At 39.6% G+C, this 20078-nt stretch overlaps 1 protein-coding gene across 1 annotated transcript in view; it reads right to left on the reverse strand.

Annotated features, from left to right (window-relative positions):
* Positions 1-1232: 1232 nt before the first annotated feature.
* Positions 1233-20078, reverse strand: part of STXBP6 (syntaxin binding protein 6) — a 34417-nt gene continuing 15571 nt past the window's right edge. Inside the window, exons 3-4 of the mRNA XM_082485210.1 lie at positions 7947-8104; positions 1233-1392 (exon numbers count right to left, since the gene is read on the reverse strand). Coding sequence (XP_082341336.1) covers positions 1369-1392; positions 7947-8104 — 182 coding nt within the window. The 3' untranslated portion in view covers positions 1233-1368. The remainder of the gene's footprint in view (positions 1393-7946; positions 8105-20078) is intronic.

The following is a 20078-nucleotide window of genomic DNA, read 5'->3' on the forward strand; positions in this document are numbered from 1 at the left end:
TGAGAACTACAGTACATTCATATAACGCCAGCTTTCTGGCTCTCCGGTAAGATGAGGAAAAAAATGAAGAGCGGGCATCTTCAGAAGATGAAGGCTGAAACTTCAGCTAGGATTTCTGTTTCTAGCTTACCGGTTTGAAAAGAACAACAACAACAACAACAAAAAAGTGCAGCATTTTCTCTTCATTCTAGAAGCATATTAGAACATCTTAAAAATGTTAAGAAAACAGCTGTGAAGGAAAAGAGTGATCTACTTCTTTTTGTAAGAGAATACAGTGCATATATTGCATATAGTGAATATAGAATGAAGTAGGGATTCACCCTTCCAGTGACAATATATATTGAAAATTAAGACCCAAATTAGAAATTATTATTCTAATGTACCAAGACATGCTTTTTGAAAGCCTCTATATTAAAAATCAGACAACTAGCTAACACAAATGTCATTCTAATCAGATAAATTTCTGAAGTGTTCCCAAAAATTCTTACCATAGAATTTATGAAAAACGGATGACTCTGAAAATAGTGCATTCTCATTTTTCCAAGCCTTTGCATTCTCATTTACATAGGCCTTTAGCCACAGAATCACAGGTAACAAGAAAATGAAATGTTATTTTATACCAGATTGCTAAAATCTAGATTGTGTTTGAGGCACAGCTATGTGTGTTTAGATGTAAAAATTACTTTTTTCCTCAATTTTGAAACCTCAAGCATACATTCTGTAGGTTTCACTACACTATTCAAATAATCAATCCAGAAGGGAAAATAGGAATATTCAAAATGCAGCAGTGGTAACAGATTCCCCTATGAAATTCAGATATGCACTTCTGAATGCTGGTGACGGCACATGCAAAACCTCTTACACTGGGTACAAGAAACAAGTTTTTCTGTTTCCCAGGACAAAGCAGTCTATTCTCCACTACAGTTACAGCCCCAGGTGTTTAATTCCAACATTCACATTCTGCTGATGCTACATAAAATGAAGAAAAGTATACCCCTTCTTTGGATTTCATTTCCACACATATGTCCACAACCAGTTAAATAATTTTCTGGACAACTGGGGAAGAATATTACTATTTTAATCCTGATCAACTTGTCATTTGGTCCAGTTTCCCTGTTTGCTTTCACTCCTGTAACAACTGAAATACAGGTAGAAAGTACTGCAGGACTGTGTAGCAATATTACAAAAGAGGAACAAAAGTAAGTCAAAAAGGTAGAAATGCAACACTTTTTCCTGCACAGAAACTGAAAGAATGCATCTCCACTGAACTGGAAGAAAAAAGCACACAGAAGTCTGGATCTCCTGTAAAAGTTGCTGAATGTAGCCTTTTCAGTTTCTCTTGGGAAGATTTCTACTTTGGGCAGTATCTCAGCATTTGTGCTTCATGGCAAGCTGAAAAAGAAAGAAAAAAAAATGAATTAAAGAGAGATCACATGTAACAATAGCTATATCGAGCTAATGTGGCCCGTCTGGATCAGAAGAGTTTGTAAACGGAATTCTGTAGACGCATGAAATCTGTAACTTCTTTGCACACAGATATGCAGTTGTTCCCTTTACTGTGACAGATAGGCAAAGCTTTCCTTGGCTATGCTGAGGAGGTGGGATTGATCTGCTTTCATAGCTGTGTTTCCCAGCGTTCCATTATTTTGCTATCTGTGAGGAGGGATAGAGCAAGACACAAGAAACAAAGACATGCTTAAAAGAACAGTCATTTAGACCTAATGATCTGGATTGCTAAATACAATCAGAAATTCTAGACAAGTAATCTAATACACCTGTTCAGAAGCTCAGCCACTACATAATGATGAAAAATTAAGGACTGATTGCCTTTCTACCTCTGTGATTACTGATGATTTATATTTCAAATAATTCAAAAATGGACTTAAAACTGGGAATGAGAGGGAGAAGAAAGAGCTAAGGTGAGTTAAATCCTGTATAAAAAGTGTAGAATGACTTTGGCAAACAAAGCCAAGAAGTCAGTTTTAGGCTCTGTATAATAAAAAAAAAATTGGTATCTGTAGATATGTTAGCATGCTAACACAGCTGAGATGAGGGAACCCTCTATGAAGTTACCTAGAAACGAGAACTGGTAGGGGCAGTTAAAATTTCCTCATTTGCTAGCAGTGCAATGCTGATCAGTGACTCAAATTTAATTTGACACTTTGATACCGAAGGATCTGGTCATAAATACGCCATTTAAAAAAATTATTTGTAGAGATATACTGGAAATGCATTTCAGCATGAAAGAACTCCAACCAACACTTTTCTTTCTCACCTCAAACAAGATTTTTTTTTTCTTCAGAAAAATGTGCATTTAGCAGGCAAGTCTGACAACAGGTTTTTATTACACAGAATCCTTAAGTCTGGGCTCCTGTGCAGTCATGAAGAAGGGGAAGGGATTTTTTTTTTTTGTAGGCAAACAAAGAAGATGAAGACAGTAAGTTCCAGCCCTTAACACAACCAAACCCAAACTCTGACAGCCAAAACAGAAGCGCTCTGTGAGTGCTATTATTTCTTGTGCAAATTAAGTGGGATTTATTTATTTTTTGTAACAGGTGACTAAGGCGTTTTTTAAAGATGTTAGAAAGAACTTTCCTATGCCATGCATCTTCCACTGTCTCCATTACATGTTTTATACCTTAAAGTAACCTGACATGTAGCTGAAGGAGAATCATAGACTGATTTAGGTTGTGAAAGACCTTTAAAATCATCAAGTCCAACCATTGACCTAGCACTGCCAAGTCCACCACTAAACCATGTTCCTAAGCACCACATCTACATGTTTTTTAAATACCTCCAGGGACTGTGACTCAACCACTTCCCTGGGCTGCCTGTTCCAATGCTTGACAACCCTTTCAGTGAAGAAACTTTTCCTAATATCCAATCTAAACCTCCCCAGGTGCAACTTGAGGCCATTTCCTTTTGTCCTATGGCTTGTTACTTGGGAGAAGAGACTGACCCCCATATCTCTACAGCCTCCTTTCAGGTAGCTGTAGAGAGTGATAAGGTGTCCCCTCAGCCTCCCTTTCTCCATGATAAACAACCCCAGTTCCCTCAGCTGCTCTTCCTAAGACATGTGTTCTAGACCCTTCATCAGCTTTGTTGCCCTTCTTTGGATACGCTCCAGCACGCAGTATCTGTCTTGTAGTGAGGGGCCTAAAACTGAACACAGTGCTTGACGTGGGGCCTCACCAGTGCCGAGTACAGGGGGATGATCACTCCCCTAGTCCTGCTCACCACACTATTCCTGATACAGGCCAGGATGCTGTTGGCTGCCTTGGCCACCTGGGCACACTGCTGGCTCATATTCAGCCGGCTGTCCACCAACACCCCCAGGTCCTCTTCCACCAGGCAGCTTTCCAGCCACTGATCCCCAAGCCTGTAGTGCTGCATGGGGTTGTTGTGAACTAAGTGCAGGACCCGGCAATTGGCCTTGTTGAACCTTATACCATTGGCCACAGACCATCAATCCAGCCTGTCAAGATCCCTCTGTAGAGCTTTTCTACCCTCAAGCAGATCAACACTCCTGCCTACCTTGCTGTCATCTGCAAACTTTCTGAGGGTGCACTTGACCCCCTTGTCCAGATCACTGATATAGACATCAAACAGAACTGTCCCCGATACTGAGCCCCAGGACGCACCACTTGTGACTGGCCGCCAACTGGGTTTAAATCAGTTCACTACAACTGTTGGGCCCAGATACCAGCCAGTTTTTCCACCCAGCAAATAGTACACCCATCCAGGCCATGAGAAGCCAGTTTCTCCAGGAGAATGCTGTGGGAAATGATGCCAAAGGCTTTATTAAAATCTAGGAAGACAACATCCACAGCCTTTCCCTTGTCCACTAAGTGGGTCACCTTGTCATAGAAGGAGACTAGGTTAGTCAAGCAGGACCTGCCTTTCATAAACCCATGCTGACTGGGCCTGATTGCCTGGTTGTTCCGTATGTGGCATGTGATGGCACTCAAGATGATCTATCTACTCCCTGACCCTCCCTGGCACTGAGGTCAGACTCAGCCTGACAGGCCTGTAGTTTCCCAGATCCTCCTTCCAGCCCTTCTTGTGGATGAGCGTCACATTTGCTAACTTCCAGTCAACTGGGATCTCCCTAGTTAGCCAGGACTGCTGGTAAACGATGGAAAGTGGCTTGGCGAGCACTTCTACCAGCTCCCTCAATACCCTCAGGTGGATCCCATCGGCCCATAGACTTGTGTGTATCTAAATGGTGTAGTAGCTCGCTAACCACTTCCTCCTGCATTATGGGGGCTTCATTCTGCTCCCCATCCCTGTTGTCCAGCTCAGGGGGCTGGGTACATGGAGAACAACTGGTCTTACTATTAAAGACTGAGGCAAAGAACGCATTAAGTACCTCAGCCTTTTCCTCGTCATTGGCCGCTATGTTTCCCCTCGCATCCAATAAAGGATGGAGATTCTCCTTAGCCTTCCTTTGTTGGTAATGTATCTACAGAAAAAAAATTTATTGTCTTTTATGGCAGTAGCCAGATTAAGCTCTAGTTGGGCTCCGACCCTTCTAATTTTCCCCCTGTATAACCTCACAACCTCCTTGTAGTCCTCCTGCCTGCTCCTTCTTCCAAAGGTCATACACTCTTATTTTCTGAGTTCCAGCCAAAGATCTCTGTTCAACCAGGTAGATCTTCCCCACCAGTTTGTCTTTCAACACATGGGGACATGTGTCCTGTGCCTTTAAGAGTTCCTTCTTGAAGAATGTCCAGCCTTCCTGAACTCCTTTGCCCTTCAGGAGCGCCTCCCAAGGGATTCTGTCAACCAGCCTCATAAATAGGCCAAAGGAATTGGCCCTCTGGAATTCCAAGGTGACAGTTCTGCTGACGCCCTTCCTTACTTCTCTGAGAATCAAAAACTATCATTTCATGATCACTAAGTCCAAGAAGGCCTCCAGCCTTCACATCACCCACAAGTCCATCACTGTTCACAAACAACAGGTCTAGCAGGGCACCTTCCCTAGTTGGCTCCCTCACCAACTGTGGCAGGAAGTTATCTTCCACACACTCCAGGAACCTCCTATACTTTCCTCTCTGCTGTATTGTACTTCCAGCAGACATCTGCTAAGTTGAAGTCTCCCAAGAAAAGAAGGGCTAGTGACTCAGACTTCTCCCAGCTGCTTATAGAACATTTAATCTACTTCTTCATCCTGGTTGTGTGGCTTGTAACAGACTCTCACCATATCTGCCTTGTTGGCCTTTCCTCTGATTCTAGCCGTAAACACTCAATCCTATCATTACCGTTGTCAAGCTCTAGACAGTCAAAACACTCCCTAACACAGAGGGCTATCCCACTGCAGCTCCTTCCTTGCCTACCCTTTTCTGAAGATTTTATAGCCATTCATTGCAGCACTCCAGTTGTGAAAGTCATCCCACTAGGTTTCTACGATTGCAACTATATCATAGTTTTGCAGCTGCATAACAGCTTTCAACTCCTCCTGTTTGTTGCCCAAGTAATGTCCAGACAGACAAACTGAGCTGCAAGAGAAATCTGTATCCAGTTACAATATTTTAGTGGTGAAATTAATTATGGGCTGACAATAATTCAAAGTACTTTTACTGTTTTACTGAAGGCAAGTATAAAGCAACAAAAATGGGAACTTCACTTTGCTGCGTGAAGTGTTCAAAAATACTAGTAAGTTAAAATTGGTGCCTTTCTGTTTTGCCAGAAAGTTACAATTCTGCCATTTAAGCAACACTCAGCTAGACCTCACTTTCATGGTTTCACTGGAGTAATGTTTTCTTATCTGTACAAACACCATCTAAAATCTGAGTAGCAGCTTCCCCCCAAAGGCTTAACCAGAGGAATATTAACAATAATAAATAATACTGTACTTATTCCTAAATGCTCAACCAAAACCTAAAATATCCTTTCTTGCAAAACAAAGCACACCACCATAAAACAATAATCTCTCTAAGCAAATACATTCCTGGGTGGCTGCCATATGCATTTTTGTGACATAACAGTAGAGAAACTGCAGGACTACTGCACTATGATACAATTCAAGACTTGGGGCACCAATACAGAAAAAATTGCGAGAAAAAAATGTTGTAAACCCCATTTTACTAAGTTATCCTTAAGATCATTAAAATGACAAGTAGTCATTCGAAGTCCTCTAGGAAATAAACTATATTTGTTTTCTTCAAACACAAAGTTGTTTTTTTCTTGTTAAAAAGACAAAACCCAACAAATCCTTAACTATCATCCACTGAAAGACTGTCATGTCACACTCCTGTTTTAGGCAGCTGGTAACTGGGATAGCTTCAACAGCACATGGCCTCACACTCATCTGGGGAAGACTGGGAATCTGTAGAACTGGAGTGGCAGGAAGGTTTCATAAATCTCAGCCCAGCACACAGTCCAAATGGAGATTAGCCGTTTCTACTCTGTATCACTTCAACATTTCCTGCAGAAACTGTTCACTTACTGCCACAGAGACATGTAAACTCAAATGACTATGTAAAAAATTCTGATTGAGAATTTTTCCATATTTTATTTGATTAAAAAATACAAGACTTTTATTGTGGATATTTTTAGCTTCTCCACCATTCCTGCTATGTTTCCCTCCAATTTTTATTTTGTATTATTACATCAGGATTTTGTAAACTTTTATGTTTAAATATGGTACAACACAGGCTATCAAAGATGGTATTTTTACTACAATACTGCATCCTTTAATTCTGAGATTTTTAAAATAAGATTTTCCTAATAGAACCTGTTGAAAAGATTTGTTTCTGTTTGCAGCATGTCTTCATCTGGTGGAACTGCTGTTCTGCACATGTGGAAGATGAAAGGGCAACGGACACAAATGAAATCTATTCAGATCTTAATCAAGATTCATAGCGGCCCAACTATCAAAGGCATTTTTCATTTAACTCCTTACCAAGCAGCACTCTATGCTTTACTCTAAAGCAGCAAATCTTTTGGCCCCTATCCTAGAAGCAGTGGTAGCTGCTGTTTAAGGTTGGTTTTCTAAGTTGGCATAGTTATCATCACTGAGGGAGCGTGGTGTTGGAAAGGTGGTGGTGTTAGACAGAAGAGTCCAAGACCAGGCTCGTAACACACTCAGGCCACTAAGCTGCACCATGCTTATCTAAATGGACTACAAAGTACAGGATTATCTCAGTAAATATCAAAATAAGTTGTTTTGTGACATTTTACAGACTACATAAGACAGAGGCTTGTATAGAACTGCAAGATATCAATCCAGGATTTCTAGTGTTAATGCAGTAGCCAGGCATTTTTTGGCATAAGCATAAGCCTAGCCTGTGCTAAGCAGCAGAACTATCAAACTTGCATGCTAAAATCGTTGCTCACTTTTACTTTTTTCTTTGAAAAGCATTCTGTCTACTGCGGATGTGTTACACAGCCACCAAATCTTATGCTGTGGATGCCTACAATTAGTCACAGAGATGGAAGCTCAGCACCATTATGCACGTGCAGAAGCAACAGGCATAGTACTATCAATACCTTCCACCAAGAACAGGGAACGCCCATACATTCTTGAGACGGAACAATTCCCCAAAATCCTCATAAATAACATTTCCAGACATAAAAAGATATGTCTTCAGAAACAGTCACAGACCTATGACTGCTTATCAAAGGGGATTAACAACAATTTCACTATACTGCTGCACAAAGTATGAGGAGTAGCACCAAACAGTAGTGGGAAGATGGATGTGAAATATGCTTCAGGAAGGTGAATATAGGTAGTTTCAATTCAAGTGGAAATGCAGCAAACCGCAGATCCATGCAAAGAAGAAGTTATAAACCAGGAATCTGCCAAGTGAGGAACAGTATCATGGAAAACAGCAAGCTGTTTGTAAACAGTGACTGACTGCAATTCTTTCTTGAGCTTCCTCCTCTCAAAATAAAGGAATGTGTGACTTAAACCTACTGAGAGCCTTATCCCACCAAAATCTTACCTTGTGTGCAGTTTCTGCAAACTGCTGAGCACTGTTTTTCAGCTCCTCTGTCTTTTCTTCTGCTCGACCAAGCCTCTCACCACGTTCATTCAAAGCCTGACTTGCCTTCTGTACTGCACTTGTCACACTGTCTGCTGCTGAATGGAGTATGCTGTTTCCTGCAATATCAAAAGAAACTATTAGAACACCCAAATATATATATGCTTTGTATTATAAAAGAAAATAACGGTATTTAAAGTTCTAGAGCTGACGTGTTATCTGCTAGTTTACCATCTAGTTACATTTTGGACAACAGGATGTTAGTGTTTTCTCACTCAAACCGTATTATTAGTAAATTAAACAAGTACCATATGGCAACATAATACTTAGGGAATATAAGGAAGCAGTGGACATAGCTATGTATTTTTTTTAAGCCATATGCTCATACATCATTTCAGGAAGCTATTCTACTAAATCAATGAAACCGTTCACAAGTGCACACAGCTTCTTCACAACACTTGCAGGTTAATACAGATTAACCTTCTTTGGAAGTCACAATATTTCCCTAGAGAATAAATGATTGACACTGCAGGACACGTCTGTATGAATTCACCGTGTTTTTCCATATCGCAATTATTATATTTAATTTATAAGTGCACTCCAAACACTATTACTACAGTTATTTTATGCTGCTCTGATCTATCCACCTTTGACCCTTCTCCACATGGAGCACCAGCCATGTTTCATGTGACAACATACTTTATTTAAACCCTAGTATTTAAAGTCCCAGCAAAGCTCAATATCTTCTAAGCCTTTAGCTTTATGATCCAAATCAACTTATCAGTGTCTCCATTTCTTCTCTGGCACACAATGTAGTAGTTTCTTCAACTGAATTACTCCTCTACATTTATCCTTTTTAAATGCTCACTATTTTCTGTTCTCCTTTCTATAGCGCTTCTCAGCAGAAAGGATTATCCTCTTTCTGGAATGAACTGCTGATGAATGTTTATAATAGGAACCACAGTACAAACTGAAAACTCCAGAGAAATTACATGTTAACAGTACAAACTGGTACATATTAAAATACATGTAGGACAAAAATATTACTTTGTCCTATCCTTGAACCTTTTCTTGAAAAGGAGTAGTAAAAATTTAGCTTTTTGCAATACAGTAGTCCCTTGGTGTCTTCCACAAGCTTTAAAACTTAATCTACCTTACAGGGAATTTCTTATCTAGGAATCTGTTGTCTAGACATATACAAAGGCACTGCGAGAGCCAGAAAGCCAATACAGATCGAGTACTAACCACTAGGCACACTATTGCTGCCAGTTTGCTGAAGTGCCCCAAACATTGTAATTGCACAAAACCTTTTTTCACAACTTAAAAACCAAGTATGTAACACTTTTAAATGAACTATGCTGGTAAAGGTACGAAACACACAAAGCTGAACCGAGCACTACAGCAAACCTGCTGTTAAAATGAAGTCTGCTGTATGGACATACAAAACCAAGGGAAAATAAACACAAACCTACTTGCTTTTATCCTTAATCTGAAAAGTGTGTCTACTTAAAAAAATATTGCCAGGTTAAAAAATAAAACCCAAATATTAATTTGAAAGGTTATTTTTCTATTAGTTTCATAAGGAAAAAGGAATAACAAAGACCCATTCAGACTCATTTTACAGATAATACTCCTTTCCTTAGAAACAGCAAACAAACAATGAAGAGTGAAACTGAAGGTTGCCCCAAGTAGCCTGTGATACAACAGTACAAGCTGCACATGAAGGAACTCTTGAGATTAAAAAATTGCCTTAAAATTTTATTAAACTAAACCACAACTAGTATCAAACTACGGAGGTGGGGAAGGGACCCAAGAACCTACACACAATGACTCACATATGATGAGTCAATATGAGAAATACCAAGCAAAGAGCAGCCTGGCCTCCTCTATACCAATATTGTTACATTTTTCACATCAGTAATTAAAAATAATGGATGTCTAGGATATGGAACAGCTACAGGTTCAGTTCTTTTTCTGTTGTATGGAACAAAGAGGCTGCATTCAGAAAAGGAAAATAACGATTGGTATTAATGTTGAAGAGATGAATATCCGAGAATACTGTGAGTTGGAATTTGCAGAGACAGAAATGAAACTTTATCTTTTCAAGTGGTATCTCTTCAGACACTGAGGAGTGTGATAATAAAACTCAACAGTTTTAAATATGGTACTGGTTCTTACTTCAACATTTTTCAGTCAATTGTTATTTTGTTCATAATTTGCTTGTTTAAAGCCAGTTCTTGGGAGATTCTTTTGGCTTCTGTTCAGGTCGCTTTTCCAATAAACACATGTAGTGGGCAACACCGCACTGGAAATAGTTTCCCTTTTTTGGTGGTGTGATCTAAAGGCTTTAACTGCTTGTATAAATCAGTGCTAGTTTTCTAGGACAGGAGTCTTAAAAGCTCTCGACACTGGATTAACTCTGTTGTTGCTTTACGAGAACACAAAGATTCTGCTGAATTCAAGGGAAGCAGGGTACATAGAGTGTTTTATAAAACTAAGCATCTTCTGAAGTCTTAAAATGTACTGGGAAGTAGAAGTTAACACATTGCTGACCTTCTGTCAATGTCAATAGAAAACTGCAGAACGAAAATATTCTGTATTTTATATAACCCTGAAAGTATCAGGCCAAAGATTGGTATCCTTTTCTCTACACTGTTTTCAGCAGAGAAGAACAAACTTGGAAGTTTGGCACAATGACAGTAACTGTTTTTCTCTATAGCTAATACAATATTGTGTTCTCTCCAGGTAAGATCTGCTGTATTCTCCTATGGCCAGTGACTTGCAGAAGCTGATATTCTGAGACTCTTTTGGAATAACTACTTTTGGATAATCTTTTCCAATGGAATGTCACTAAAACAATAAAAAAACGCGCTCTAATCTACGAGCAACACAAACTCATGCATCAGGAGTCTACTGAATTTCACCAGTATATTTCTAGAGCACATGTAGGTGGTTGCTGGTATGACTGACTATGCCTTGTCATTATATTAGTATCACGGCAAGAATAGCAACACTTTTACTGGATGCATTGGAGAATCATTCCTATGAACAAATCACCTACAACCTGCAAAATTTTTAAGCCATTCTTCAGGAGATAACTACTGCGAATTAAGATCTTCAGAGAAGTTTGTTCCATGACTGAAAAACAAAACTGCCTGAGCTCTACCTACTTAGGTGTAAACTCATGTCTGCCCGCTGCACCAAACCCCTGAAGAAAAAATTAAAGAAATGTGAGGGTCAACATCTCTTTCCTAGAGTCTGGAAAGACTGTCTTCCATCTTCGCTCACACAACTGCTGTTAACCACACTGTTCCCCCCCGCCATGATGAGTCTGAGGGGATTTCAGGACTTCTTATCTACTAGGTCAGAGACACAAGCTCCTCAATGGAAGACATTCAACAGCTTTTCACATGCATCACCTGCTCAGGAAAGAGATTTTATAACATTTTCAAGATGAGATAAACACCACCAAAATATGGATATGGGTCAGCTGATGTTCTGAGTTGTTTTTAGTAGGAAAGAACTCGCATTGTTCCCAAGATGTTCAACTCGAAGGGCCTGCAGTATCAAATTTTCCATGGCTACAGTCTTCACTGTAAGCAGAAAGAGTTGTGCGCTTATGTTGCTGCTTCTTCCAAGGAAATGGGATTCTCCCATTTTTGGAGCACATAAATCTTTCTACAGCCCCGTAGAACAGATCTCAGCAGTTGAGTCCACAGACTTTTCTCTTTCAAATAAACATGAAAGGAAAATAAAGCAGCTTACATATTTTGTCATTTTATTAAATAGCTTTTTTTGAAGTCTTTATTAAGGGCAAACACAGCTTTTCGCTATCTAAGAGTATTTGCAGACTCACTGAGTAAGTGGAGCATATATTGCGAAATAAACTCCATATAGATATATATTTTCCCCATGTTAATATAAAGTATTAGATTAATATTGATCTCTAATATCAAGAAGACATGTACGTTTAGGCCAATGTAAGTTTGAAACGAAATAAGTCAAGCTAATTCAGTGGGTTTCTTCAGTTTAATTTTGCTATATATAAAAGCACAAAAACATACTGCTAATTTGTTTTCAGTTACTCAAACAAGTGGCTTAACAAGGTCACTTCTAATACAGCTTTTCTTCTATAATACTTTTTGTCTTACTATCTGAAGTTGTCTACCCAGAGGAAAGGAACATGCAGATTTCCAAATTAATCAATAGCTACACAGCATGGTGATCTGATTTGCTTAGCAAATGATGCATTTTATTTTGAATTTGCTGTCGTGAAACATAACCTATTGGAATTAAACTCCCCTCTCCCCTTAGAAAATTCTATTAATGACATGTGTAATAATATGTAACATTATTGTGGCCCAAAGGTGCAGAAGTAGCAGAGGGGCAACGGCCCTCAGGTGAGTGCGTTAGACCAGTGATCCCAGCAGTGTTACTTGCTTATGGACATAAAAACTGAAGAAATAACACTTTTCAGGAAGCACTGCAGCTCCTCTCAGACTAATTTTTAAATTTTTTGGTTCTTATGATCACAAGCTGTATTAGAGGGTCTCACAGACCATGAAATCAAGTGACATTGCTTTAAGTCTTTTATCACGCACAAGAGAAAAGTACATCCTTAACCCACCATACCCAGTACCTGAAAGATATAGAGATATTATCATCAGTCAGCATGGGAACCCGTCTATTTTTTGAAGAAACTAATAGGACTCAAGAGATACCATTATTTAGTTTGCATGATTTGTTTTATCATACATTCATAAAAGGTTCATTGCATTCTCTATTAGCCATATTAAGTGTATTTCAGTTCAATGCAGGGATTTATCCGTATGAGTGGTAAGACTTTACAGTGACCGATTTGTAAATGCAAGCATTCACTTTTTAATTGTATATACATTAATACAGCATTTAGTAACCACCTTCTGAGAATGAAATAAATGCAATTAGCTACGATAATTAAGATCTATCACATGAAAACTTATTTTTCATTTAAAGAAAACAGGTATTTGGTTCCCTTTGAACTGCATAAAACTGGACCTGTATCACTGAATTAAGCTTAAAAGAATAATGACAATCAGTTCAAGTTTGTTAACAAGACCACTTCTATCACAGCATAATTATTCTATATGGCTACACATACTAGTTACCCTCAGATATACTGGTGCCACTAAAAGTTCAACAGATGTTTGGAAACATTGAGCATAAATACAAAAAATGGCTTTTTTCTCCTTCACTATTTTGTGTTTTGTTAACTGTCTGCGCACTCATCACTTAAGAACCAAAAGCACTGAACAAATAAAATATCAATAAAAACCTAAAGGACTCTAGGGAGAACAGACAGGTGCTTAACAATTAAGAATGGACATATCCTTGTGAAAGAAGGAGGCATCACAGAGATGCTTTTTGTAAGCAGGAAAGTTGTCTGAAGGAGGGAAGAGGCTATATAATATAGCATTATTTCTCTTCCCAAGTTACATCTCTGCCGTTTTAACTCCCTATTTCAACGTATCCTAACCAGAACCACAGAAATTTAAAAAAAGCAAGTAGCATGAAACACAGCAGACCATTAGCTGACCAAAACCTGAAAACAGCACATGAACAGAATGACTTCTGCAGAGAGCATAGGGGATAAAATTTAATCAAATGGAGAAGATGAGGTCTCAAAATAAGAAAACAAGCAAACAAACCAAAACATCTTAATTACCTTAGGGGTTCAACAGTTTAATAGTTTTATTACTAGCAAGCAAGGTGTATTCCAATTTCTCAATGAGGCTTGCAAAATCTTAGATTTAGAAAGAGCTGTATTACAAAAAACCAACCCTTTTTATGGTTCTGCAAGAGACTATGAAAATCCCTTCCATGGACAGTTGAGTAGGGTAACCTTTCTTGCCACAGTTGGAAGAAAATGGAGGCACTATCTCTGATGCTACTGCCCTTTTATTTTAAATAGTGACATTAAACAATATAATAAGGGGCGTTAGAGTAACAAATTAAATAAATAAATATTTTTCATTGATGAGATCTCTTGATAATGAGCGCACCTCCTGATCTACTGAGATTTCCTTGTTTTATTCAGTACTCCATAGCAATGTGTCAAGAAAATTATTCATACTTTTGAACAGTTAAACTAATATAAACAGTTTTATACACACAGATTATTTCTGTTGACTGAGAAGATAAATGTCCTTATGTATACTAAAAGAAAGCTATCTGCATAGACGATATGTGAAATAATGTTATCTAAAGCTTTAGAAGTATTAATTTGTTGGATGACATAAGTAAGACCAGAATCGGAGGTGGAGAAAAAGGATCAGAAAAGATTTTCTTGACAGAAAATCTGACAAAGACCAAGAAAAGGAATAAAACCCCTGCATATGAAATGTGTTTCTTAAGAGTGCCTGCACTAGGCATGAAGAGACTGATCTGATCAAATGACTGATTCAAATTTCAAATCAGTAGAATTTGAAAAATTCCTTTTAACTTATCTTTGCTTCAACTTGTAGGAATTTGTGTCTTACCTTTACTTTGCTCCAAATGTTGTTAATCCTTGGGGGGGGGGGTGGGATGGTGGATTATGCTGTTACTTTTACTACATTTTAAGTAAATTTCTTCTTACAGATAAACCCTGACAAATTAAAATCATTATTAAATAACATTTAATGGTGATAGTTAATATTAGTGCTCATATTAATGGTAAATAGTTACAGTCAAGATTATTAACCCAGTATACCAAATACAGACCAAACACACAGAAACTCACACTTTTGAGAAAAACTTCCTATCTAAAGATCCAAGCTGGAAGAGTTTGCATGTAATAACCGCAAAAAACTTGTAGGAACAAAGCCTAATTTGTTTTCTAAAAAAGGTAATTTTCTTGGAGATTATAAACCAAATGAAGTCTAAAAATCTTACTGAGTAGTGATATTGGCCCATTACTACAATTATGAGTTAAAGGGGCTTATTCTGGAAAAGTTCTGCAATTCTACAGGATCACAAGCAATGCCACTATCACAACTGACCTGTCAAGGAGCAGAATGTGCAATTAAAACAAAGAACAGCAGCTATGCACCATGGTAAGCTTCTGTCTGAGAATAAGATGCCAAGTTTTAACATTGATTTCAAATACAGTTCCACTGGGGCCACAAGGGGAGACCTGTGAACGTTGTGAATACTGAAAATGCTTGTGAGCTTTGATGCCTTTGATCGGGTAACTGGTAAAAATGGCTGGAAATGGGATAACTTCCACATGGATTTTTATTGACACTGATGTCCTCCTATAAAGAAATAGTATGGGGTTTTTGGTTGAAATTTTTAAGCCATTTCTGCTAGTAGGCAAAATCCTGTATTTCTTACATTTCTTCATGACCACAAGCTGAAATATCAATCAAATTCTATTCAAAATCAGAGTATTTTTCTGTAAGGAATATTCAGAATAAGGAAGCAGATTTCATATAGGATAAAGACAGTGACTGCTATAAAGAGTTCTATTTAACATGAAAAAAAGCTATTTTGAATGAAAGCCTGTGGTGGGTTGACCCCAGTTGGCACATAAGCTCCCATGCAGCTGCTCACTGATTCCCACCCAGTGGGACGGAGGAAGAGAATCAGAAGGGCAAAAGCAAGAAAGGTTGAGATAAAACCAGTTTAATAAGTGAAGGAAGGGGGGAAAAGAAGAAGAAAGAAAAGCAACAAAAACCAAATGATGCAAAAACAATCACTCACCGCCAGCTGCCCAATACCCAGCCAGTCCCTCAGCAATGGCTACCTTGGGAAAAGGTAGCCCCCCCAGTTCTTATTGATGAGCATTGCCATTACATGGCATGGTGTATCTCCTTGGTCAATTTGGGTCAGCTTCCCTGGTTGCGTTCCCTCCCACCCTACTCCCCGGGGCCAGGCAGAATAAGAAAAAGAAAAGGCCTTGACACTGTGTAAGCACTGCTCACCTAAAACACTGATATGTTATCACCACACTTTTGGTCTCAAATCTAAAAATACAGCACTATACTGGCTGCTGTGAAGAAAATGAGCTCCATCCCAGTCAAAACCAATACAAAGCCTAATTCACCTTTTCAAGGCAATCCAAAGGGCTTACACATCTCCAGATACACTTTTTTTGTTGTTTTGTTTTGTTACAATTTCAATTCGATAAAGTATTGACATTTATTTAGGGTGGGTGGGAGAATCAGGCAGCAACATGCCCTGAAGATAAAACAAGATTTTTTTCAAAACAAAGGTACTGCTTACAGTCACTGTGTCGATACTATTGATTGAGCTTCTGATTAAGTAGTGTTAATTATTATTGAGAAGCATAATGCACTAATTCGCTACAACGGAGGCATGGAACACAGTGTATTTGTCAAAAGATTCAGGTTTCTAAATTAGGTAGGTGACTGAAAATTCCACGTTTGCTACAAACTCAATCTGTATTTTTACAAAAAGACTATTTAAGTAGCATATTCAAAATCACCAACTTCTGTTACCACATAGGCTGAAATAAAGTTGTAGCTTATGAGTAAGAATGAAGAACGCTGAGCAAGAACTGGTCCAAGGTCAGGATAGTGTCAGTCACGAGCAATGGTTTGAACGCATCAAAATCAAAATGCAGTGTCTGGCCTGAGACTGACTGCCTGTGCTAGAGCAGCTGCCCTCAGGGAGAACAGGGTCTGGTAACCTAGGAGCTACACATTTAAGGGCAATCTTTTAGCAACATCCCAGTCACCCAAGACTGGAACGACAATGTTAATATCAGCATGTTTTCTCTGCTAATTGTGCAAATTTCTCCCATCTGTTTTCATCAGCTCCTGTAAATAATAAAAACCAGTTTGAATGTGGCTTGTATCTGATTAGTCACTCTTTTAGAGAGCACTTCATAAAAGCCACCTCCTCCGCCGCCCTCTAAACTGTAGTTAACCACTGAAAACAGCACTTCAGAAAGGAGAAAGTGACCACAGGAAGCTCAAGTTCTTTACCTGGGATTTGTTCATATGGGAATTATGCCTAGAAAGGGATTTTTTTCCAAGGAAAAGGGGAAAGAGGAAGTTACAAGTTTCTCTAGTCTGAAAATTTCCCCTAGGCTGCCAAGGCTCAGATGACTCCCACATATTAGCCAGATTCAGCAATCAAACCAAAACCTTTTGTTAGAAGAATGAATTATGCCATAAAAATAAAAATAAATTAACAGTTCATTACTGCAACACAGCACTGAAGATACAAAGGCAAATCTCCTCCCCCACTAAAATTGTCAAGGAAACTGTTCACAACAAGGAACAGCTATGTCCAGAATGACTCACGCGAAACACTACAACAGTGATAAAGGACTAAGCTAACTCTAGACTTCTAACTCAGGAGGCTTAGGTATTTCAAAACCAAAATATTTAGACTGATGACGTTCAAAGGGATGGTGGCACTTCACAATTCCATAAGCTGTCTCTCCTTACTGAGAATACTTATTTGTTAAAGTCATCATTACCTGAGAGTCACAGTTCCTAGACCACTGTTGCCCCAAGGCCTTCCATCACTACTGTAAAGGCTGACAGGATGAAAACGTTCTTCCCCTCCCTTTTCACCCCTCTCACCTCCCTGCCACATAACTGTTAAACATCCTTTCATGTTTAGGACAAGAGGAAATGGGTTCAAGTTATGTCAGGGCAGGTTTAGATTAGATGTTAGGAAGCTTTTTTTCACTGAAAGGGTTATTAAACATTGGAATAGGCTGCCCAGAGAGGTGGTGGATTCACCATCCCTGGAGGTGTTTAAGAAAAGGGTAGATGAGCTGCTTAGGGACATGGTTTAGGAGTGGTGGTGTTTTTATCAGGGTAGGTTAATGGTTGGACTTGATGATCTTAAAGGTCCCTTCCAACCTCACTGATTCTATGATTCTATCTGTATTGGCCCTAACAGCCTCGTTTGAATAAAAAAAGAAATGCTGCTAAAAAGAACCAAACAGATAAAAGGTTTCTGAACTCTCTTCAATAGTCACATGAAAGTCTTATTAAACAGCTCGTGTTAAGTAGAAGATTACAAAAATACTATTTCAGTGATTGTAATTCTATTAGATAATTCCCTCTTATAACTTAATGAATTCCTGTATCACATGAATGGAATGTTCTCTAGATAATTTCAATATTTAAACTATCAGCCAGAAAGGATGACTAAGTAATCTGAAAGACAGAACATTCATAGAAAGTAGTATCTTGATTTATTAATTTAATTATAACTTTGAAATACTTGAAGCTGCAGTTTAAATCTGAACATCAATTTCTTAATTTATCTTTCAAGGATAATGTCCTTCCCAACTTCAATTTAAGCCCCAAGATGTATACAAGTCTCCCAGCTCAGCCTGAACAAGACAATTTCCATGGACTTCCACCCTCCTTGTCCATCCTGCCTTCCCAGGCACCTCTAAAACAGGTACGAGGCTCTGGATCTTGAAGGCTAGCCAATGGATGATGATGTGGATGACAGTCCATCTTCTCCAGAGGTGCTGCCAAGATCACAACGGCCTACTCCCCATATCACGACCACCACTACAAGGAATAAATGAGTTATAGTTGTAGGTGACTCCGTTCTGAGGGGAACAGAGGGTTCAATATACCAGACAGATGGTCCTCTTCAGGAAGGTCTGATGCCTCCCTGGAGCCCAGGTTAAGGACATCACTAGGAAGCTTCCTAGCTTAGTATACCCCTTGAACTATTACCCATTGCTGCTCTTCCATGTATGCCGTGATAAAGGCGCAACACGTCATCCGAGGGCTAGGGAATCTGAAGCACAGGTTATTTCTTCCTCTCTCTTCCAAGTCATGGGCAGCAACATTGGAAGAAAAAGATGAGCACAGTCTATTAATAAAGGGCTCCATGGCTGGTATCACCGCTACATTTGTTTTTTTTTTCAATAATGGGATGGCCTACACAGCACAAGGCTTGCTGGTGTCAGATGGGGTTCACCTTTCTGAAAGGGGGAAGAGGGTCTTTGCTCACAAGCTAGCCAGGCTCATCAACAGAGCTTTAAACTAGGCTTGAGGGGGGAGGGGGACAGTATTAGGCTTGCCCGTGACAATCTGTGGGATGACATGCCAAGGTTAGATGGGGTGCTAGCAAAGGCCCTCAGCCTGTTGCTCTGAGGTGTGCTGGCTACACTGCGGCAGACTAAGTCTTACGGAGATGAGACAGGGGCTCCTGAGGAGCCAAGAGGGAAACACCACAGAAACATCCCAAAGGAATTAAGGGGTGTTCTTCTAAGATGACACAGCAGAGAGCACAGTCTGAAGTACCTCTACACCAACGCACACAGCAAGAGCAACAAACAGGAGGAGCTGGAAGCCACCATGCTGCTAGAAAGCTAGGATGTAGTTGCCATTACTGAAACCTGGTTGGACAAATCCAATGACTGGACTGTGGCTGTCAATATTCAGAAGAGACAGGGGAGGAAGGAGGGGTGGAGGCATTGCCTTCTACATCAAGAAATGGATAGAGAATGAAGAGCTGTCTCTGAAGAATAGCCATGAGCAGGTTGAAAGCCTATGGGCAAGAATTAGAGACCGAGGCAACAAGGGGAGCCTTGTGGTTGGTGTCTTCCACAGGCCACCCAAACAAGGGAAGCCTGTTGACAAAGCCTTCTTACTCCAGCTATAGAAGCCATCATGCTCGCAGGCTCTTGTCCTGCTGGGGGTCTTCAGCCACCCCAACATCTGCTGGAAAAGTAGCACAGAGACCTGTGGGCAATCGTGGAGACTGCTGGAGTGCACAGAGGATAACTTCTTAAGCCAAACAGACAGGCCCACCAGGAGGGATACAAAAATGATCAGAGGGATGGAACACCCCCTTATGAAGACAGGCTGAGAGAGTTGGGGTTGTTCAGCCGAGAGAAGAGGAGGCTCCAGGGAGACCTTATTGCAGCCCTTCAGTACTTAAAGGGTGCCTACAGGAAAGATGGGGACAAGTTTTTAAACTAAAAGGGGGTAGATTTAGACTAGATATGAGGAAGAAACTTTTTACAATGAGAGTGGTGAAAGACTGGAAACAGGGTGCCCAGAAAAGTGGTAGATGTCCCATCCCTGGAAACGCTGAAGGTCAGGTTGGATGGGGCTCTGAGCA

Source organism: Vanellus vanellus (genome assembly GCF_965231255.1).
Source record: "Vanellus vanellus genome assembly, chromosome: 6".
In the NCBI taxonomy this organism is placed as follows: domain Eukaryota; kingdom Metazoa; phylum Chordata; class Aves; order Charadriiformes; family Charadriidae; genus Vanellus; species Vanellus vanellus.